The sequence below is a fragment of the Pan troglodytes genome, chromosome 7, assembly GCF_028858775.2.
Source record: "Pan troglodytes isolate AG18354 chromosome 7, NHGRI_mPanTro3-v2.0_pri, whole genome shotgun sequence".
NCBI classification, from domain to species: Eukaryota; Metazoa; Chordata; class Mammalia; order Primates; family Hominidae; genus Pan; species Pan troglodytes.
In genome coordinates this window covers 60,119,916-60,144,139 of record NC_072405.2, presented here as the reverse complement: position 1 = coordinate 60,144,139, position 24,224 = coordinate 60,119,916, and the positions used below count along the sequence as shown (strand labels likewise).

The 24,224-nt window shown below is 33.4% G+C and overlaps 1 protein-coding gene across 4 annotated transcripts in view; it reads left to right on the top strand.

Moving 5' to 3' along the window:
- PXDNL (peroxidasin like) overlaps window positions 1–24,224 on the top strand; it is a 497,888-nt gene that overhangs the window by 240,230 nt on the left and 233,434 nt on the right. For all 4 annotated transcript variants that reach the window (XR_010159545.1, XR_010159546.1, XM_519754.8 and 1 more), the window contains exon 4: window positions 24,123–24,194. Coding sequence is in view for 2 of the 4 variants with exons in the window: in XM_519754.8 (XP_519754.6) it covers window positions 24,123–24,194 (72 nt within the window). In the remaining 2 variants the exon portion in view is untranslated. The remainder of the gene's footprint in view (window positions 1–24,122; window positions 24,195–24,224) is intronic.

Genomic DNA, 24,224 nt, shown 5'->3' with positions numbered 1-24,224 from the left:
GCATATGCTTTTATGAAGCTGTTTGGTAATACAAGGTCAACCTTACAGATGATTGGAATCAGTCATACTGTTACCCTAACCAGAATGATCCAAGGCTACAAGATTTCTTTTCCTCCAGACGTTTTTCTCACTCCTTCCTATTTCCTGATTTTTCTTTGATTTCAGGCTACTCAAGACCAGTTCTCCTAATCAGCCACCTTTCTGCCTGTTGCCTACTCACTAGGGTAAGGTCCATAGTGAGAGAATCCTTTTCAGGTTTGCGAAAAGAGAGGGAGAAATAGACTCAGCACTGTTTTGCATTGTATATTTGCTAATTATGCAAAAAAATATCTATGGAGTTTGCCTTCTATTATGCATCTATTTCATGAACAGCCAGCAGCTCACATCCTTTATGTAACTTTTCTAGATTTCCCCAACCAGAGTTATTTCTCACATGTGAGACGTTATTTCTTTTTCTCTCCCTCTGATTTCAATATTTGAGTTTGTCATATAGCTGTTGTATCCTTCTATTCTACAAAGTGATAAGCTACTTGGTATCAAGGAATTTTTTAGCTACTTTTGTCTTCCAGGCAATGGTATGCAGTCTCTGGTACTTACACATGTTAAGTAAATTATTATGTACATCAACTGTATTTTTAATCTGTAGAATGGATGACTTTGGTGGAACATGATATTCAAAAGTCTAATGAACAGATGTGTGGAACAAATTAGTTTTGTATGATAAAATGGATTAAATTAATCTTAGTAGTTCCAGAGAATGGAATTTGGACTTAGATACAGTTACAGGGAAAATGATTTCAGTTAACTTATTCATTCATTTCAATCTCCATTCATTCAACAGACATTTTTTAAATAAAATGTTTTATTCTGAGATAATTATAAATTCACATGCCACTGTAAGAAATAATACGCAGAGAGATAACATCTACTATTTATCCAGTTTCTACTGATGATAAATATAGCAAAAATATAATGCAATGTATGACCAGAATACTGGCATTGATACAGTCAAGATAAAGAACATTTCTATCACCCAAGGTCCCTCATGTTGCTCTTTTATAGCTGCATTCGCTTCCCTCTGCCCACCCCTTCTTCAAATCCTGGCAACTACCAGTCAATTCTCCATTTCCACAGTTTTATTTAAAAATGTTATTTAAATGGAAACATAAAATATATAACCTTTTGTGATTGCCTTTTTTCTTTTTATTTATTTATTTTTTAAATTTTATTATTATTATACTTTAAGTTTTAGGGTACATGTGCACAATGTGCAGGTTTGTTACATATGTATACATGTGCCATGTTGGTGTGCTGCACCCATTAACTCGTCAACTGGAAACCATCATTCTCAGCAAACTATCACAAGGACAAAAAGCCTTTTTTCATCAGCATCATTCTCTGGAGAGTCATCCTGGTTTTTGCGTAATACCAATAGTTTATTACTTTTTATTGCTGAGTAATATTCCATGATATCAATATACCAGTTTGTTTAACCGTTCACCTATTGAAAGACATCTGAGTTATTTCCAGTTTCTGGCTATTAAGAATTAAAATCTTTATGGTGGTGATTAACGTTGCTTCACACATAAATAAAAATTTACACAACTATTTTTGGGTGAATTTAAAGTTTTTATTCTTTAGAATAAACATCCTGGAGTGTGATTGCTGGGTTACACGGTAATTGGATGTTTGGTTTTAAAGACACTGATAAATTGTTTTCCAGAGGAGCTGTACCATTTTATATTCTCACCAGTATGTGATCCAGTTTCTCTGTACCCCTGCCAACATTTTTGCATTGTCACTATTTTTAATTTTAGCCGTTCAGATATGTGTATAGGAATATCTCATTGCAGTTCTAGTTTATACTTCTCTGATGGCTAATGATGTTGAACATCTGTCATGCACATTTACCATCTGTTTATCTTCTATTCATGTCTGCTCATGTCTTTTGCTTAACTTCTAATGAGATTGTGGGGTTTTGTACTGTTAAGTTTGGAGAGTTTATATATTCTAGAGATTAGTCCTTTATCAGATATGTACTTTTCAAATATTTTCTTCTAGTCTGTAACTTACTTTTAGTCTTCTTAACAGGGTCTTTTGAAGAGCAGGTGTTTTCATTTTGATGAAGTTCAATTTATCTAAGTTCTTTTCTATGGATTACACCTTTGGTGTCAAGTCTCACAGTTCTTTTCCTGCCTATCCATCCAGAAGATTTTCTCCTGACTTTTTTTCTTAAAAGATTTATAGTTTACATATTTACATTTAATTCTGCAACCCACATAGAGTTAGTTTTTGTAAAAGTTGTGAGGCTTAGATCAAGGCTCGTGTTTTTGCCATGAATGTTCAGTTGCGTCAGCACCTGTTGTTAAGATGCTTTCTTTCCTCCACTGAATTGCTTCTGCACCTTTGTCAAAAATAAGTTGGCTATACTTTGCGGGTCTATTTCTAGGCTGTCTATTTTATTACATTTACCTATATGCTTACCCCTTTGCCAAATAATCTTGATTACTATAGCTAAATAATACATCCCGAAGCCAGGTAGACAGTTTCCTTCCATTTTTTTTTTTTTCAAAATTTTTAGTTAGTCTAGATTCTTTGCCTTTCCATTAAAACATAAAATAATTTTGTCTACATGTACAAAAATCTTGCTTGAATTTTTATAGATTGTTTTAAATTTGTATGGCAGTTTGGGGCTAAATGACATATTTACTCTATGAAACTTTAAATTCATGAACAAGGTAAGTTTCCATTTATTTAGATCTGTTTAATTTTTTAAAATCAGTGTTTTATAGTTTTAAAATAAACATTATCTAAAGCTTTTGGTAGGTTTATACCTAGGTATTTTGTTTTCAAGTGACTGCAAAGAGTATTGCTTTTTAGTATAATTTCAGTGTTGACATTTTCATTGCCAGAAACTAGTAATGCAATTGATTTTCATATTCCCTTGTATACTGTGACCTTGCTGATCTCACTTTTTAAATTCTAAGATTATTTTGGGGGGTAGATTCTTTGAAATGTTTTACATACATAAGCATATTATCTGTAAACAGGAATATATTTTCTTTCTTTCCTTCTTTCTTTTCTTTCTTTCTTTTCTTTCTTTCTCTTTCTTTCTTTCTTTCTTTCTTTTCTTTCTTTTCTTTCTGTTTCTTTCTTATTTGTATGTTATTTTTCCCAATCTGTTTTCATTGCCTAGATCTTCCAATGGAGTGGTAAGAGCTGACATTCCTGCCTTGCTCCTGACCTTAGAGGGAAGGATTTAGTCTTAAACCACTACTGATAAGATTACCTGTAGGTTTTTTGTCAAACTCTTTACCAAGTTAAGGAAATTTCCCTACAGTTCTATTTTCCTGGAGCTTTGATCATGAATGGGCATAGAATTTAGTCAAAGGTTTTTTCCTTATTTATTGCTGTGACTATATAACTTCTTTTTTAGCCTGATTTTATATATATATATATATGTAGATAGATAGATTTTATATATATATATATATAATATATGTATTTGTAGTGATTTTTTCATATTGGTACTTGTGTTTTCTCTCTTTTGTTCTTTGTCAGTCTTGCCAGAGGTTTTTCAATTATATTGATCTTTTCAAAGTAATAAATAAAATCCACCCTCTCTATATACATATATACACAAATACATACATATATAAATGCATATATACACACATAAATATGTAGAGAGTGGATTTTATTCATTAATTTTTGAATATTGAACTACTTTTGTATTCCTGAAATACACTTCCCTATATTATAGATTATAATTCTTAAATATATTGCTCAAATATATTGCTAATATTTTCTTGACAATTTGTGTATCCATATTCATGAGGGTTATTGATATGTTGTTTCCTTTTTTCTTACTATCTCTCAGGTTTTGGTATCGCGTTAATACTAACTTTGTAAAGTGAATTGAGAAGTATTCTTTCTCTGTTATTTTTCTGGAAGAGATTGTGTAGATTTGGTATTAAATTTGTCATTAAATGTCTGATAAAATTCCTCAGTGACACAACATGAGCCAGGAGATTTCTTTTTCAAGAATGTTTAAGTTCTGAATTCAATTTTTTAAATAGTTATAGCACTATTCACATTATCTCTTTCACACTGAGTGAACTGATAGTTTGTGCTTTTTGAGGAAGTTGTCCATTTTTTCTAATTTGTCAAATATATATGTGTAGAATTGTTTGTTTTGTTCTGTTAGTATCCTTTTGATGTCTGCAGGATTTGTAGTGATTTTCTCATATTGGTATTTGTGTTTTCTGTCTTTTGTTCTTTGTCAGTCTTGCTAGAGGTTTTTCAATTTTATTAATTTTTTAAAATAATCAGCTTTTTTTTTAGTTCTCTGATTTTCTGTTGTTTATCTGTTTTGAATTTCATTAAGTTTTGCTTATTTTATTATTTTCTTCTTGCTTTGAGTTCATTTTGCTCTTGTATTCTATGTTTCTGAAGTGGTTGTTTTGATTATTAACTCAAAACTTTTGCTCTTTTATAATGTAAGCATGTCATATGATAGATTTTCCTTTCTATACTACCTTATCTATATCCCATTAATTTTTGATGTTGTATTTTCACTTTGATTTAGTCCGATTTTTTTTTAGCTCTTTTCAGATTTTCTGACTCAGGGATTATTTGTAAGTATGTTGTTTGGTTTCCAAGTGTTTAGATATTCTCCTGTTATCTTTTTGCTATTGGTTTTTTGTGTGTGTTCAGGAAATATACTCTGTATGATTTCAATATTTTAAATTGTTGAGGATTCTTTATAGCTCAGGACATGATCTATCTTGATATGTATTCTCAGGGAACTCAAAAAGGATGTGAATTGAATTTTTTTGTTTGTTTTTTGTTTTTTTTTGGAGCAGTGTTCTAAAAATGTGAGTTAGACTGTGTTGTTTTATGAAGTTATTGAGTTCTTCTAATTCTTGGGTGATTTTCTGTTTAGGTCTTCCATCAATTGTTGAGAAAAGGGTATTAAAATCTTTAACTATAACTATGCATTTATCTGTTTCTCTCGTCAGTTCTATTTTTTGCTTCGCATGTTTTCTAGCTCTGTTTCTTGATGCATACATTTAAGATTTCTATGTCTTCTTGGTGGACTGACCTTTTTAAAATAATTATAAAATATTCTTCCCTAACTTTAGTCATTGTTTTTGTTTGGGAGCCTACTTTATCTGATATTAACAGAACCATTCCTGTTTTCTTTGGATTGATGTTTGCGTGACCTAACTTTTTTCATACTTTTATTTTCATATCATTTTACTTGAACTCGTTTTTCTTATAGATAGCATATAGCTAGTCATATTTTAAAATCTGTTTTGCCAATCTTTGTCTTTTTCTTTTTGAGAAGGAGTCACTCTGTCGCCCAGACTGGAGTGCAATGGTGTGATCTCTGCTCACTGCAGCCTCCCCCTTCCAGGTTCGACCAATTCTCCTACCTTAGCCCCCTGAGTAGCTGGGACTACAGGCGTGCACCACACCACCTGGCTAATTTTTGTATTTTTAATAGAGATGGGGTTTCACCATATTGGCCAAGCTGGTCTAGAACTCCTGACCTCAAGTGATCCACTCACTTTGGCCTCCCAAAGTGCTGGGATTCAGGGGCAACCTTGTCTTTTAATCAGTGTGTTTAGACTATTTTTATTTAATGTAATTATTGATATATTGGGTTTAAGTTTCACATTTTAATTTTTTTCTGTTTATTTTCTCCCTTTTCTGTGCTTTCTCTTTTTTCTACCTTCCTGTTGGTTACTTGTACATTTTTTAGAATTTTACTTTGATTTATCTGTTAGTGTTCTTATGTCTTTGTGCAGCTTTTGTAGTGGGTGCTCAGGTATTAAATACATATACATAATTTATCACATTCTCCTCAAGTATCATTCTATTTAAGTATAAAAATCTTTCCTTCTCTGAAGTCCCTTTACCCTCCCTGATTTATAATATAATTGTCTTAACTATTTTCTCTATGTACATTGAGAATTACTTCAGAAAATGCTATTATTTTTTATTCAGTTATCAACCATAATTTAGGATGCTGAAGAGAAAAGGTAAAAGGTATTTATCCATGATTTTTACTCTATTATTCTTTCTTCTCGAAGCCTCATATTTCCTTCTTGTATTATTTTCTTTCCTCTTAGAGAATTTCATTTAACCATTCCTTCAAAATAGCTCTGCTGTTGACAAATGCTCTTGATTTCCCCTCATCTGAGAATGTCTTGGTTTACCCTTTATTCCTGAAGAGTACTTTAGCTAGATATAGGATTCTGGGTTGACAAATCTTTCCTTTCACCACTGGAAAAATGTACCAATTCCTTTTGCATCTGTGGTTTCTGATGAGAAATCTGCTGTCATACCTACAATTCTTTGAGCTCTCTTTCCTCTGTCACTGCTTTCAAGATTTTCTTTTTCTTTAGTTTTCTGATATTTGAATATGAAGTATCTTGATTTAGATTTCTTTGAGTTTACCCTGTTTAGGGCTCACTCAGCAACTTGAATCTGTAGATTTATTTCTTTGGCCAAAATTGGAAGTTTTCAGTCATTGTTTCTTTAAAGACTTTTTAGCCTCATCCTTTTTTTCTCCTCTCTTCCTAGGACTGTGTTGAAAAAAAATACCAGATATTTTGTTATGGTCCCACAAGTCCCTGAGACTCGGTTTATATTTTAATGTCTATGTTCTTCTCTCTGTTGTTCAGATTGAGTAATATCTACTGCTCTTCATCAAGTTCACTTCTTTTTCTGTTGTCCTCTCCATCCTGCCACTGACCCATCCATTGAGTTTTTTTTACTTCAGTAGATAAGTATTTTTCAGTTCTAAAGTTTCTGTTTGGGTGTTTTTTATATTTCCTATTTGTTTTTTAAGGCTGGTTTAAAAAAATTATTTCCAGCTTGTTTGTGATTGCTTCCTGAGGCATTTTTATGATGTTCTTTAAAAATCTCTATTATATAATCCTAACGTCTCTGTCATCTTGCTGTTGTCATCTGTATTACTTTGCTAGGGCTGCCGTAAGAAAGTCCCGCAGGCTGGGTGGCTTACAATAGAAATATAATTTTGGTCTCTTCTAAAGCCCCTTTCCTTGGCTGACAGAATGACTGTCTTCTCTCTTTGTCTTTACATAATCTTTACTCTGTGTCTGTGTCCTAATCTCATTTTCTTCGAAATACTAAAGATGCTAATTTTATAAAATTAGGGCCCATCTATATGACCTTGTTTTACCTTAATTTCTTCTTTAAAGGTCTTATCTTCAAATACAGTCACCTTCTGAGGTACTGGGGGTAAAGACTTTGACATTATTTTTTTGGGTGGAGAGGAGATCCTGGATCTTATTTGAATTTTCTGTTTTAGCTGACTTCCTCCTACATTGCTGTCAAAGGAAGGAATGCTGCCTCCTTATTGTCAGGTGCAGGTAGGAGTCTAGGTTTCCCATGTGGCTTCCATTGATTCCCACATGGTGGTGAGATTCCTTGTTACTTCTAGTTGGAGTTGGGAGTGCGGGCTCTCCACTGATAATTTCTTTGCCAAGAGGGTATAAATGCTTTATTATTGCTCCCCATATGAACTGCACTGATACCATGTAGTGGGGGTGGCATCATCACTGCTTCATATTAGTTAAAATACTGACTATCCACTGGTTCTCCTCTGACACCATTCCAGTGGGGAGCAGGAAGGACAGATCTTTATTGCTGGTTTGGGTGGAGGTCAAGGCTTTCTATGTGGTCTGTACAGATACCAGAGCGGGTTTCATTATTATCACCATTTGGGAATGAAAATTCCAGCTCCTTACTTTACTTCTCTGACAACACAGCTATGGGGGTGTTGGGTGCCTCAATATAGCCTCACAAGTGTGAGGATCTAGGATCCCCAGTTGACTTTTAATGGCATGAGTGGGAGTGCAACCATAGTTTCTTCTGTAGTGTTTGGCTAGAATAGAGTTATTATTTTCTAAAAGTTTTGTGTCTTGCTAGACTTATTTCTTCCCTTGTTTGTTTGGACTTTTTGTCATCTGTACTCATTGATAGTTTCTAGGCTTTTGCTTGTTAATCTCCAAGTTTGAAATAAATGAGCAAAAAGAAAACCTAGAAAATTACCATTGTGTCATATCTTGGGCCCTGAAGTTCCCGGGAGATTTGCTTTCTACCTTTCAGAGGCTTTTTAGTTTGTCTTATATGTAATGTCCAAGATTTCTAGTTGTATTTAGTGGGATAAATATGATAAAGGCACTTTTGAGCATTTTTACTTTATGCGCGTGTGTGTGTTTTTAAAAAAAGAGAACTAGCTAATCATCACAGCTGTCCAATATGTGATAAAATTTTATTCCTTAAAATGTGGTAAGACATATATTACATAAAATGTGCCATTTTAATCATGTTAATATCATTAAGTACTGCTTAGTACTTAATGTTTAGTATCATTAAGTACATTCACCATATTGTGCAACCATCACCACTATCCATTTCTAGAATTTTTTCATCATCCCAAACAAAAACTATACTTATTAAATAATCCTCTATTCCTCCCACTCTCAGCCCCTTATAGCACCCATTCTACTTTCAGTCTCCAATGAATTTTTCTTTGCTAGATACTTCATGAATAATTCAGTATTTTCACCTTCGTTTTGGCTTATTTCATTCAGGGTAATGTTCTTAAGATTCATCCATGTTGCAACATGTATCAGAATTTCATTTCAAACGCCAAATAATATTCCTTTGTACAGATATACTATATTTTGCTTAAGTGTGGCATATCTGTTCAATGTTATTTCTATATTTTGGCTATTATGAATTATGCTGCTATGAATACTGCTTTGCATGTATCTGTTTGAGTAGCTGTTTTCAATTCTTCTGGTATATCACGGAAGTAGAATTCCAAAATTTATTTTCATGCAATTATTTATGCATTGATTACTTTTATTAATTTACATACAAGTGCTACTTAACTTATGATGGGGTTATGTCCTGATAAACCCATTATAAATTTAAAATGTTGTAAGTAGAAAGTGCATTTTTGATCTACACTGTTTTCAATTTACAATGGGTTTATCTGGTTGAAATCCCATTTTAAGTCAAAAGCATACTGACTGCATATGGCTATTGCACTGTCATAAAGGGAAACCATTGTAAATAAGGGATAATCTATAGTCATTCACTTACTCTACACATTTCTTGATCATTGTTTGTTTGCCAAACACCTTACTGATAGTAATTTTTAATATCTTACTTTTGTATACTGTCTTACAAAATATTTCTATAAGTGCCTTATTGAATTTTCAGATTAGTTTTATGGTTTCATGTATTAATTCTCTAACTACACAAATAAGCTTAATATTCTGAGCGTTCCATAACTGACTCAAAACTCACATTTCTGTCCTATGATATTGAGTTTAACACGCTTTTGGCTAACAGCCTTGAGATTTTAAAGCAAAGTTTAAATTATCATTTGAGAAGAATGTTCTAAAAACGTGTTTTTTAGTTCAAAACTCCAGAAGCTTTGCCCTTAGAGGGAGTCTTATAGATTGTGTATAATCCATTTTCTATAGTTTAAAAATCATTTTAGCTTAAGCCTTATTTTTACAGTTGGGCACAGTCTCTCTCAAAATGACATCATCAGTGTAAATACAGAGGTTGATGCGTAAATATTTAATGAAACATGTCAACATAAAATTCTTATCAAATTATTTATTTTCCATACATATCTGTTATGTAAATATATTTTTCTGGATTCTGTGAGGATGTTTCTCAGCTGATGACTGTATTCTTGGAGCTCACTGGCAATAATCTAATACCTTATTTCCAAAATTAATAAATGTTGAATCAAAAATGATGATTGAACTTCTTAGCTTTGATTGTTGTAGAACCAACATAAATTTGTTGTTGGAAGACCACACTCTAATCTCAAGTGAAAATATTTTTGGAATGTTTGTACATGTTAATAGATAGAATTTTACTGTCATTGGCTTATCTGACAATTTTTTTTTTCAGAAAAAACTGATATAAGTGGTGAAAAATTTTTAATTGTCTTTTTCTATTACTGTTTAAGATCTTTGGAAATTAGTGAATTATTACACTCTGAAATAATGCAGAACATAGTTTTAGGATATAGGAGAAACTTCAGTTTGCCCCCAAGTATAGTGAGAATAGAAATGACTTCAGCACAAACTTTGCCTATTTAACTACTATTGCATATATATCATCTGTTTTAGTTACAATATATATAATACATTTTGAATGTATTGAATTATGAGTAAGAATTTTGTATATATTTCTCATTTACCATTTTATACAGTTTATATCTACTTCTTTGACCCTTATGAATTCTAGCTTGAATGTTGGAATTATCAAATGAGCAAAATGTAACATTATAAGTATACACTATTGTTAGTAAACCTACATGAATAGTGGATAAAAGGACAGGGGACAGCTTCCCATGGTAGTATTGTTAAAAATAAAAATGCTTCAGATTTGGTGGGTTTTCATGTTGCTGAAGCCATTATTAGGAAGAATTCATAGACGAAAAGGATGAGGAGGCAATGATAAAAGAAAAATGAAAGTTTCTTTTTTTCTCCTTTATTTCTTTTCCTTTGTTTTTAAAAAGTATAATGTCAGGTTAGATTCTCTTGGTGACAATAGACCCAAACAAACAAATAAAAACACAAACAAACTGCTCAGGTAGATATAAATATCTTAGAAGTAATGCTGACTAAGACGAACCTAATGGCTCAAACAATTTCGCCAAGAGCCTAGTTCATCTGCATCTCTCAGGATGGGTGGGCCTCTCCCAGCTTTAATTCATCCTTAGCTCTACCTAGTGGACCCCAACAGCGTCATGTTTTCCCCTCCAGTTAGCAACACTTCTCTGCCAGACTCTTCATACTGCCCCATCCAGGGAAAATGATGGATTTCTTCTGATGCCTCATGAGGAAGAGAGATTAAACTTTTTTAATATATGAGAATCCCAGCAAATGTCTACTTGTGTCTCACTGCTCATGTCTTTCTCTGAGCCGGTCACTGCAGCCTGAGGCTGGGTGTAAACACTGTAACTAAGAAATGAGGAAGTTGGTGCTGCTAAAGCTGCTCTGCAGCTTCGCAGTGATCCCAGGCAACAAAAGCACTTGCAGAAAATTGTGCCATTTTCTGTAAAACATCTAAATGCATTATTTACTGAGAAAAAATTTTAACTCTTTTTTGGAAAAACTGTCTCAAGCAAGGCACTTTAGAAGATTTTCATGCCCGTGTATCTCTGATGTGTTATTGGTCAGAAACATGGCTTTACAGAATTAAATTAGCTGTCAGTTTTGCTGGAGTATTAATCTGATTTTAGATTTACAGTTTTTCCTTATATAGAATTATCTTCCTTTCAAAATGTTTAAAATACTTTAATGATTTGAAAAAATTATGATGAGTAAATATGATAATAAAAACTATCTCATAATTCAGTAGTACCAAAAATTTTAAGTTAATGTTACTTTTAGATAGCATTTTCACATCTTGGAAGAAATTCCTAATCCTTTTTGAAGGGATAATATTGAATACTAAATTATGTTGCTTTTAAATAAAGGAAATGTTTATTTGCCTTCCTAGAGTGACATACAATTGTCATGTGTGTTTATCTCTGTATGTTCATCATAACATTTTTGAAAGAATAAAAAGCGTGTGTTTTAGTTATCAGCATCCTAATCTGTTCATATTTGCTCTCCAAATTTTACTTTGAAAATTTGCAAGCATGCAGGAAAGCAAACACCTGTAAAACCACCATTGAATGGAAATTAATTAGAAATTCGCATATTATATATTTGTATGCATTATACATTTTACTGAACCATATGAAAATAAGTTGCAAGTCACCTTTCAGTACTAAAAATTATTTACCTCAGTTCCTGTTACAGGAGACGTCATTTCCACCTTTTAAAAAAATTATAAGGAAAGTTAAAAAGCAAGAAAACATGCAGCCAGAAGAGAGAAAGCTGGCATCAGAACCAGACTCAGATTCGGCAGAGATTTTGGAATGCTCACTCAGGAATTTCAAACAACTATATTAATGTGCCAAAGACTCTAATGGGAAAAGTGGAAAACATGCAAGAATAGGTGGGTAATTTAAGCAGAGAAACTCTAGGAAAGAATGAAAAGGAAATTCTAGAAATAAAAACACTGTAGCAGAAGTTAAGAATGCCTTTGATGGGCCCACCAGTCGACTGGATATGGCTGAGGAAAGAATCAGTGACCTTGGTGATATGTTAATAGAGGCCTCGTAAACTGAAATACAAAGAGAAAAAGGATGGAAAAATGAAACACAATACTCAAGAAAGGCAGGATAATAACAAAAGGTGTAACATACATGTAATGGAAATACCAGATCGGAAGAAAATGTGAAAGGAGAAGAAAAAACATTTGAAGTAATAATGGCTGATAATTTTTCAAAAATAATGACAGATGGGAAACACAGGTCCCAAAAGCTCAGAGAACACAAAGCAGAATAAATACCAAAGAATTTACACCTAGGCATAGCATATTCACATTGCAGAAAAACAGACAAAGAATTAAATCTTGAAAGCCAGGGGTAAAAACACCTTACCTGTATAGGAAAAAGGATACAAATTACACTGGACTTCTCAGAAAACATGCAAGCAAAAAGAGCATGAAGTAAAATATTTAAAACATTGAAAGTAAAAACCACCAGTTTAGACTTCTGTATTGATAAAAATTCTTCAAATTGAAGAGGAAACAATGACTTTCTTAGACAAATAACAATTGAGGAAATTTGTTACTAGTAGACCTGCCTTGCAATGAATGTTTAAAAAATCCTTCAAAGAGAAGGGAAATGATGTAGATCTGAAACTCAGACTTATACAAAGGAAGGTGGAGCAATAGAGAAGGAATAAATCAAGGTAAAATATAATCTTTTATTTTTTATTATTTATTGATATAACGGATAAGAGTTTGTTCAGAATAAAAATAAATGCAATAAATTTGGTAGCTTATGGATAAGTGGAATGACAGGAATAATTGTTAAAAGGGATAGAAAAAAGGAATTGGAAATACAGTCAGCCCTTCATATTTATGGGTTTCACATCCATGGATTCAGCTGATCACAGATTGAAAATATTGGGAAAAAATTGCATCCATATGAGCATATAGAGACTTTTTTCTTGATATTATTCTCTAAACAGTTCAACAACTATTTACATAGGTTTTTATATTGTATTAGGTATTATCAGTAATTTAGAGATAATTTGGGGTATATAGGAGGATGTGCATAGGTTATATGTAAATGTCGCATCATTTTATATCAGAACTTGAGCATCTGCAGATTTTGGTGTCCTCAAGAGGTCCTGAAACCAATCCCTTATGGATACTGAAGGATGACTGTACTCTGTTACAAGGTACCAGCACTACCCATGAAGTAGTATAATCAATTATAGATAGATTAAAAATAAAGAGATGGAGAAAGTTGCATCATGCTAACACAAATGAAAAGAAAACTAGAATAGCTATATTAATTTCAGATAAAGCAGACTTAAGGACAAAAACAAAAAGTATTGAGGGATAAAGAGAGTATTATGTAATGATAAAGGGATTCATTCTCCAAGATGACACAGCAATCCTTAATATATATGCACCTAACAGTAGAGCAGCAAAATATATGAGGCAAAAACTGTTAGAGCTGCAAGAAGAAATAGAGGAATCCACTATGATAGTTGAAGGCTTCAACATGCCTCTATCAGCAATTGACAGATCCAGCAGGCAGAAAACTAGTAAGGATATAGTTGAACTGAACAGCACCATCACTCAACTGGGTCTAATTGAAATTTATAAAATACTCCACCCAATGACAACAGAAATACACATTCTTCTCAAGCTCACGTAGAACGTTCACCAAGAAGGACCATATTATATGCCATACAACACATCTCATCTAATTAAAAAAAAATAAAGCATACAAAGTATGTCCTGAAACCACAATGGAATTAAACCAGAAATTAATAACTGAAAGATAGCTGGAAAATAACAAAATATTTATAGATTAAACACATTTATAAGTAACATGCTGATCAAAGAAGTCTCAAGGGAAATTTAAAAGTATTTTGAACTGAATAAAAGTAAAAATACAAATCATCAGATTTCGCGGGATGCAGTGAAAGCAGTCCTTAGAGGTATAGTGTTGAATGCATACATTAGAAAAGAAAAAAGATATAAAATCAATAATCTAGACTTCCAATCATAGGAGACAAGAGAAAAAAAAGCAATATAAAATTAAACAAGCAGAAGAAATGAATAATTACAAAATAGAGCAGAAATCAATAAAAGTGAAAATGGGAAACAATACAGAAATTTGACAAAAGTAAAAACTGGTTCTTTGAAAAAATTGTGAAAATTGACAAACTCCCAGCCTGGATAGTGAAGAAAAAAAAAGAATAAACATAAATTACTAATATCACACATAAAATTGGGCCATTTCTAGTGAACCATAGATGTTAAAAGAATAATAAAAGGGTATTATTAGCAATTTTAAGCCCATAAATTTGGTAACTTAGATAAAATGGACTAATTTCTTGAAAGACACAATGTAACAAACCACACAAGAAGAAAGAGATAATCTAAATAGGCCCATATTTATTAAACAAATTGAATAAATAATTAATAACCTTCTAAAACAGAAAGCACCAGATTCAGATGATTTTACTGCTGAATTCTACCAAACATTTAAAGAAAAAATGACGTTAATTATCTATAATTTGTTCCAGAAAAACAGAAGCAGAGGGAATACTTCCTAACTTTAATTATCTGAGGCCAACATTACCCTAATACCAAAACCAGAAAAATATATTACAGGAAATAATAACCACAGACCAATATCTCTCATAAATATAAATGCAAGAATCCTCAACAAAATATTAGCTAATCAAATCCAACATTGTATAAAAGTAATTATACTATCCCAGGTATACAAAGGTGGCTCAACATTTGAAAATCAGATAATGTAATCCATCATATCAACAGGTTAGGGAAGAAAAGTGATATGATTATATCAGCAGATGCATAAAATGCATTTGGCAAAATTGAACACCCATTTGTGATAAAACCTGAGCAAACTAGGAAGCGAGGGTACTCTCTTCACTCAATAAAGAAGATCCAAAAAAAAAACCCTATGGCTAATATAATGCTTAATGGTGAGAAACTACAGGTTAAGTATCCTTTATATGAAATGCTTGGGACCAGAAATGCTTTGAATTATGGATTTTTTTTTATTTTGGTGTATTTGCATATACATAATGAGATATCTTAGGGATGGAATTCATATAAACATGAAATTCATTTATGTTTCACAATACATTATATGTATTCACCTGATGCACATAGACTGATAGTAATTTTATAAAATATTTTAATAATTTTTTGCATGAGACAAAGTATGTGTACATTGAACCATCAGAAAGCAAAGGTGTCACTGTCTCAGCCATCCCTATGGACAATCTGTTGTTGTTTGACAGTACTCTCATTCCTGACTTGGAATCTTTTTTTTATACTTATTCACACATAAGTACTTAATAGTAAAAAACAACATATTATTATTACAGTGAAAAAATATTGTGTGCAGAGTACCTAAGCAGGGCAGTGGCATCACCAGATACCTGCATCAGCTGTTGAACAACAGCAATGACAAACAATGGCAGGATTTCAGCCTCCACCTATTATGTGGTTTTTCAAATAAAAAGTTACTGTGCACTTTATTTATTTATTTATTTATTTAGGAAAAGATATATTGCAGCTGAAGGGGGCTAGGAGAGCCCTTTTCCTTTGGGGACACTGAATAAGCTGTATGTTGTGTGACTGAGTTTTAACTACGACCTCTCACAGGAAGTCAGGTATAGAATTTTACCCTTGCATCATGTCCGCACTTAAAAATTTTTGGATTTTGGAGCATTTCAGATTTCACATTTTTGGATTAGGGATGCTTAACCTGTATTGCTTTCCCACTAGGCTCAGGTTTCCCACTAGGCTCAGGAACAAGGCCAGGATGTCCCCTCTCTCCATCCCTATTCACCATCGTACTGGAAGCCTTAGCTAATGAAATGTGGAAACAATAGATTGGGAAGGGAGAAGTAAAACTGTCTTTGTTTGCAAATTACATGATTACTTATCAAGAAAATCCCAAACAATCAACACAAATCTCTTAGAACTAATAAGTGATTATAGCAAGGTTTATAAGATTCAAGGTTAATGTATCAAAGTTAATTGCTTTCCCATATACAAAATTTCACCAATGGTTTTGGCATCATTGATGAGCCTTGCATAAATATACTTTTATATTGTATTGCAAAATTATGATTTCCTAATTTCATGACTCCCTGTACTAGCTGGTATTCTTCTTAAAAGAAGGAATCTGTTCCCATGCCCCATCATGTTGTGTCTCTGTCATTTTCTCTTCTTCTCCCTTATCTCAGTGGACTCATGAAATGCTAAACGTTAAGTACATATGGACACAAATGTGTCCAAGTAGGCACCAGTGTGCCTACTTGAGGGTGGAGGTTGGGAGGAGAGTGAGCATGGAAAAACTCCCTAATGAGCACTAGGCTTATTATCTGGGTGGCAAAATAATCTGTGAACCAACCGTCTGTGACCTGAAATTTACGTATGTAACAAACCTGCACAGTACCCTCAGAACCGAAAATAAAAGTTGGAAATAAAATTAATTCTACGTATTATAATCAGTTCCATTATCCCTTTTTCTAACCCACAAATAGTCCCAAATTTGGCCAGTGGAAGACTCTTCCAGCTAACTCTTTTGTCCTTTTGACATAATCCCATTAGACTTTGAGTGCTTTTTGTCAAACATTGTGTCATATACTTTTGTTGCCCCAGACCTTGAAGCAGCTGCGTCTTCAAAGAGTTGGATTTCTTCTAGTGAAAAATAGTAATTGAAAATAAAATCTGAATAGCAAGTGTCCTTTTATACTGGGAGGTAATTAAATGTAGGATCTTTTAGAAAACAAGATTTCAATTTCCTTGACATTTCATGTAGTCAAACATTTTTTCATGACTTTTAGATTTTGTGTGTATAGAAATGACTTTCCAACTTTGAATTAACAACTAGATTTATTTCACATTTTAAGTTATTTTGCATTTTTATTTTCACATATATTATTACTTGAAAATCTGCGTGGAATTTTTATAGATAATAGAAAGTTACATTGCTCTGTACTGTCTTTTAAATATATTGAGCAGAGCATGATACCACACAGAGACTGAGGTGTGCAACTTTTGCAACTTACTGTGTAGTTTTTCACATGGAAATATGTTTACAATGGGGTGTGTATCAACTGTGAATTTATCAGTCTATGTATTGAGTAGTGCAAAAAATAATTTTTTTGTAAGCCAATTATTATTTTGGACCTCATTCCACATAATGGCAGAAAACATCTTGGCCCAATTTGGGTAAATTTACCATTTGGGGTAAATAGAGTCCATTCAGAATCTGTTACTCATTCTTTTCTCTCTATTCAATCTAAAATACTGTTATGGATTGAATGTTTGTATCCTCCCAAGACTCCTATCTTGAAGCCCTAAGACCCAGTGTGATGGTATTTGGAGGTGGATCCTTCAGCAGGTAATTGGGTTTAGGTGAGGTCATGAGTGTGGAGCCCCTGTATGGGAGTAGTGTCCTTGAAAGAGGAAGAGACATGGGGGCTTGCTCTCACTCTCTCTGTGCCATGTAAGGGCACAGTGACAAAGTGGCTATCTGCGAGCCAGGAAGAGAGACTTCAGAAACCAAACAGTGCCAGACCTTGATCTTGGACTTTGCAGCCTCTAGAACTGTTAGCATATAAATTGCTATTGTTCAAGCCATCCAGTCTATGTACTTTTGTTATGGAAACCTGGGCTAAGATGGCTGCCCAGGCTCCATATGGCTTCATGAGACCTCTTGGTTGTTTTCATGGAGGTATTATGCTTGCTCTCTAGTCTGTGATCATTCTCATTCTGTGAGGTGAAACACAAGTCTAGGTAGTACTTGAGCACAGTCATGACATCTGGGGCTACTCTGTTTCTTTCTTGTCACAGGGTTGCAAGAGCAAACCAACCTCTACTGTGACATCTCCATTACAACTGCAACTCCCTCGCAAGTCCATGACTCCTGGTGTCACATCCACCCACTATAAGGCCTGCAAAAACCTTTTTCTCTTCCCCACCCCATTGAAGAGCTCAGTGATTTGTCAGGTTAGTTTTATGCCTTGATACATCTTACAGCCATCTCAGCACCTCTATGGTCCCATGGTAGATTAGAAACCTATCTGTGATGTCTGTCATCTTCCAGAGCAACCATCAGGAAATGGGGGTACAGACTCTATTCTCACACCTACCAACTATTTTGATTTTTATTACTCTTTCCTTGGAACTAATTCTGTGTTTGATGGGGAGGGTTTAGGCTTTTCATTGCTCCCCTCTATAACACTCCTTGGTCCAAAAGCCCAATAAGTTTTATCTACACTGAGAGCGTGGAGTGAAAAACTTAATACATTAGTTCAGCAAGCATTTCCCCAAAATTTTAGTGTCAAACCTATATAATAGCTATGTGAGATTTAAAAGGAAATAAATGATGTTTGAGTTCTGTGATTTCATTCGTATAAGTTATTATTGGGGCTATAAATTTCACATAATATTTTTTGGAATTAGGGAAAGAATCTTTTGTTATCTAAAGAAATTTAATGAAGCATGGAGGGATAAAATAAGTTGGTTAACATCTTCCAGTTGTTAAGATAAAAAGTAACATAATATTTTATATAGTAAATATCATTTTTATAAAAAAGATAACACAAAATATAAAACAACACATTTTAAAAGTAATGTTATTATCCAGGGTGAAGAACATGTAGATGAGTTTGATTTATTTCTTTAAAATTATATTTTTTATAAAGGGATATAATTTCTTACTTGTATAATAAAAATAAATATGAAATAAATATGAAAAAGCAATATATCAATATATAATCATCTTAGAAAATATTGAAATATGAAAAAGAACAATGAAGAAAATAAATTTGTGCAAAACCCCAGGCCTGTTATCACTGTCAATGTTTTAGATGTAGTTTTAATTTTTATGTAGACACAGTTATTTTATATAATTTAGATAATTTTATGTCCATTTAACATTTTTTAAAAAGTGTAATTGTGGTAAAAAATACAAAACCTAAAATGTACCATCTTAAGCATTTCTAAATGATTTGGTATTATTCAGTATATTCACATTGTGGTGTAATCAATCTCCAGAACCTTTTAATCTTGCAAAACTGAAACTCTATACCCATTAAACAACTCTCCATTTCCGTCTCTCTGCAGCCCCTGGCAACCACTATTCTACTTTCTGTCATTACGAGTTTACTACTCTATCTTCCTCATACAAGAGGAATCATATAGTATTTGTCTTCTTGTGACCAGTTTACTTTACTTAGTTTAATGTCCTCAATGTTAATCCATTTTGTAGCATGTGTCAGAATTTCCTTCGTTTTTTTTAAAAAAAATTAATTCAAAGTTTTTTTAGTAGAGATGAGATCTTGCTATCTCATCTTTCCAAACTGGTCTTGAACTCCTGGGCTCAAGTGATCCTCCTGCCTTGGCTTCCTGAAATGCTAAGGCTGAATAATATACCATTGTATGTATATACCACATTTTGTTTTTCTATTCACTCACCAGTGGACACTTGGGTTGAATCCACCTCTTGGCTATGTGAGTAGTGCTGGTGTGGAACATGTGTGTGCAGATATCTCTACTTTCAATTCTTTCAGATATATGCCCAGAAGTATATTTGCCTAGGAATTGCTGGATGGTAATTGAATTTTTTATTTTTGAGGACTCTCCATACAGTTTTTCATAGTGGCTGTACCAATTTACATTCCTACCAACAGTGTACAGGATTCTTATTTCTCCACATCCTCACAAATGCTTATTTTATCTTTTTGAAAGTAGCCATCCTAACATGTGAGGTGATAGCTCATTGTGGTTTTGATTTGCATTTCACTAATGATTAGTGAATTCTTGTTGGTCACTTGTATATTTTCTTTGACGAACTGTCTATTAAAGTCCTTTACCCATTTTTAAATGGTTTTTTTTTTGGTTGTTGTTGAGTTGTAGAAGGTCTTTGTATATTCTGGATATTAACTCCTTATCAGATACATGATTTGCAAATATTTTCGTCCATTCTGCAGGTTGCCTTTTCACCTTGCTGATTGCATTCTTTGACATACCAAACTTTTAAATCTTGGTGTAGTCCAGTTTACCTATTTTTACTTTTGTTGCCTTTGCTTTTGGTGTCACATTTAAGAAATATTTGCCAAACCCAAGGTCATGGAGCTTTCTCTGTATGTTTCCTTCTAACAGTTTTAGGTCTTCGCTTCATTTTGAGTTAATTTTTGTATATGGTATAAGGTTCCAGTTTTGTTCTTTTCCATGTGGAGAGCTAGTTTTCCCAACACTATTTATTGAACAGATTTTCCTTTCCTCATTGTGTATTCTTGGTAGTCTTGTAAATAATCATTTGACCATATATGGGAGGGCTTATTTGTGGACTTCCTATCGGTCTGTATATCTGTTTCTATGCCAGTACCATGCTGTTTTGATTACTATACATTTGTTATAAGTTTTGAAATCAGAAAGTGTAAAATCTTCAACTATGTTATTCTTTCTCAAGATTGTTTTAACTGTTCAGGGCCTCTTGAAATGTCACATAGATTTTAGGATGAGATTCCCTATTTCTGCAAAAAAAAAAAATGCCATTGAAATGCTGATAGGGATTGTATTAAATTTTTAGATCACTTTGAGTAGTATTGACATTTTAATGATATTAAATCTTTAAGGCCATGAGTATGGGAAATCTTCCAATTCATTCACATTCTCTTTAATTTCTTACAGTAATGTTTTGTATCTTTCAGTGTAGAAGTCTTTAACCCACTTGGTTAAGTTTATTCCTAGGTAGCTTATTATTTATAAGCTATTGTGAATGAAATAGTTGAGAAATATCTTTTTGATTTTTTATTTAGATTTTGATCAAAATTTCTATTTCTAGGTTTTCTATTTCTATAAAATTTAGTATCAGATTTGTTTTTCTTAATTTTCCTTTAGTATTTACAGGTAATTTTCCTTACAGTGATTATCTTGATACACAATAATCTTGATTTTTAAAATCCTAGTCCTAATTTATTTTACCTTTGACTTCTTGCTTTCTTCTTTCCTGTTAATACCAATTCTCCACAAGTTACCCCATGCTAGCAAAGTGCTTTCTCCCACTCATTTTCCAAGCCCTTTCTTTCAATTCCTTAGGAGCCAGAATTCTAATTTCCTCAATCTTAAGTTCTCATCAGGATGGTACTCTCACCCTTTGTTGTTCTACCCCTTCTGCCACAGTCCCTTCATCTGTAAAAAGTGGGGATTCCCACTTGACTCTGCTGAGGGTGGACTCTAGAGATGCTTTAGTGTTTTCACCACTTACATGTAAACTGAAGTTGCTAATGCTCTCTTTCTCTGGTTTTGTGGTAGCTTGTGCTCTGGGTGATGTGTTTTTCTTCTTTCGTTGAACTGTGTGGTTTTCAGAGGTGTGTGGAGAGATTTGAATTTAGCTGAATACCATTATCCTATGGGAAACTGGAAGCTGTGTGACTGGTGTTAATGAAACTGTCCCTATAAACTTTATAAAATTAATCAGGAAAGAAGGTGGGGGGGGGTGGAAAGAAACAAAAATAAGCCAAACTTTCAGCACATCAGCATTCATCATGAGATCAGCTGCTCTCTGACCCCTTCCTCATAGCTGTTTGGTGCCTATTGTCCTAAAATCACATAGACCCATGAAGATTATAGTTCGCCTTAACTGCTCTGTAGATAACAACTTGAGAATTATAAAATGTTAAGTTTTCCATTTGAGATATCCTTTTAGGTCCTGCACACCAATAAGGTCTGAAGGACCTCATGAGGAGCTGACTCACCAAAGAATGCGGTTTCTACATCCAAATAATATCCCCCTTATTCCAGCCAATCAACAACCCCAATTTTCTAACCTCTTTCCCTCTACTAATCCATTAAAAACCCCAGCCCAGAACTCATTGGGGGGAAGAATTCGAGGGTCCTTTCTGTCTCTTTATTTGGCTGCCCGTTGATAATTAAACTCTTTCTCTGCTGCAAACTCTGCTATCTCAGTGTATTGGTCTGTTACTCTTCAGCGAGCATACAAACCTGTTGGTCCTATAACTTGAATATAGGTAGTAACATATCTGGAATTCATACTTTACTGATTTAATCAATTTGTGCAGATCTGGTTGCAGAAGTTCTATTCTTTTCCCCCTACTTTGTGCTTATTTTTCCTGAATCATTTTCTACAATATAACAGTCTAAAGTGAATCTGTGTATCTGAGATAAAATATTATGGGAAACCTTTAGTTTTAAGTTTTGAAACTCCTTCATGAATATTTTATGATTTCATTTTATCTTTATGAAACAACCCCTCATTATTTAAAATTGACGATAATAATAAAAACCAAGTATAGTGTTTGTATGCCTCTCAGTAGAAGTCAACTTCTTTATGCTCAAGACATGACACCCTTGAAGTCATGTGGCTCTCAACATTCTAATAGTCTAAGGGCCTTTACCAGGAGGTAGTTCTGAATCCAGTGGGGTACATTTACAGAATACTTTCACCTGTTCTGTACCTAGTAACAGTAGCTTTCAACCTTGCTGCATATTATTATCTCCTGTGGAGCTATGAAGAATCTCAATGTCTAGTCTGTACCCTGGACCCATCATTAAATCAGAATTTGTGGAGGCAGGGACCCAGACATTACTATAAGGCTTGGGTAGAACTCAAAATGAGGCCTTACAAATACTACTGACTCACGTACCTACACTATGATTTGCATACATCCACACTTGAGAACCACTAGTGAGTTTTGAGACGACTTCTCAATGCTTCTTATAAACTGTTTGAAGAAACATGGTTCTAGAATATTGTATTTCTTGAATTCTAACACATAGCTATATTTTTGAGATTTGGAGTAAAAGCAAAATCTTCTGAAGTATCAATTAATGCTGAGGAAAAACAATATCTAGTTAGATGTAAATCCACACTGGTCACTGCTACTTTTAGAAACTGACTGGAGTCCTAAACTGGGGGAAAAGAAACTGGTTTGGAACTTTCAAAGCTTAACTAAGCAAATTATAGAAAATCAGTCCCTTCTTTATTTTTAGGCAGAACTGTGATTTTGATGGCCTTTAAGGCAGGACTGCAGATGAGCTGCAATTGAATTATCTAGAAAATATCCTGAGAGAGTCCAATTGAGTAGGTTTGTGGGTGAACTTTAGAACTGGTGCGTTTAACAAACCACCAGGTGATTCTGATGCACTGACAATATGCAAGAGCACATTCCGAAGACACTTGATGGAAGGTTTCAGGAATTCTGATTGTCTCAAACCCTGAGAGGCACAAGTAGAAAAGATCCAGGGCTTCATTTTCATGACATTAACAAAGAGTGTGGAGAAGAAATCACCTTACTAACCTACGGTTGAAGAAAAACGATGGAGAAAGTGCTCATATGTCACATAAATTGTTTTCTTTAAACCCTTTGGTAAAGATTAGTTGTATCATCGTATTTATAAATCCATTTGTAGTATTCTTCCCTGCAGATTTTCAACAGCAGCCACAGGAGGATCAAAATTCATCTTATGCATCTCTAAGATGCTTTTATCCCCTTAAGATGAATCCCATGGTGGTATTTGCCAGCTTTATAACTACCAGTTGAATATATTCAGTGTCATAAAATAAATTTTAAAAAATTGTTTATAGTCAAACATATTTTTCTTAAAGAAGTTGTTACTCAGTATATATGACTCCATTAGTCAGAATTTCTCCACAAATACTCTATGTTTCTTAATATTTTGAACCAAGGATCCATTTGAGAATTTGATGAGAGGCTTAGAACTCTTACCAATTGAACACATTTAAGTGAAATAACAGTTTCTATATATTGTTAGAGAATCTATGGACATCCCACAAAGCTCCTAAGGTCCACAGCTTATAGTTTAAAAAGTTTGTATCTAAGACATGTGGTATCTCTACTAATTTATAATTTAATGACATTCTATATATTTTCCAGGTACCTGTATAAGAATGAAATCCATGCACTAGATAAGCAAACATTTAAAGGACTCATATCTTTGGAACATCTGTAAGTAATAGAAACTTTTTTATTAAATCA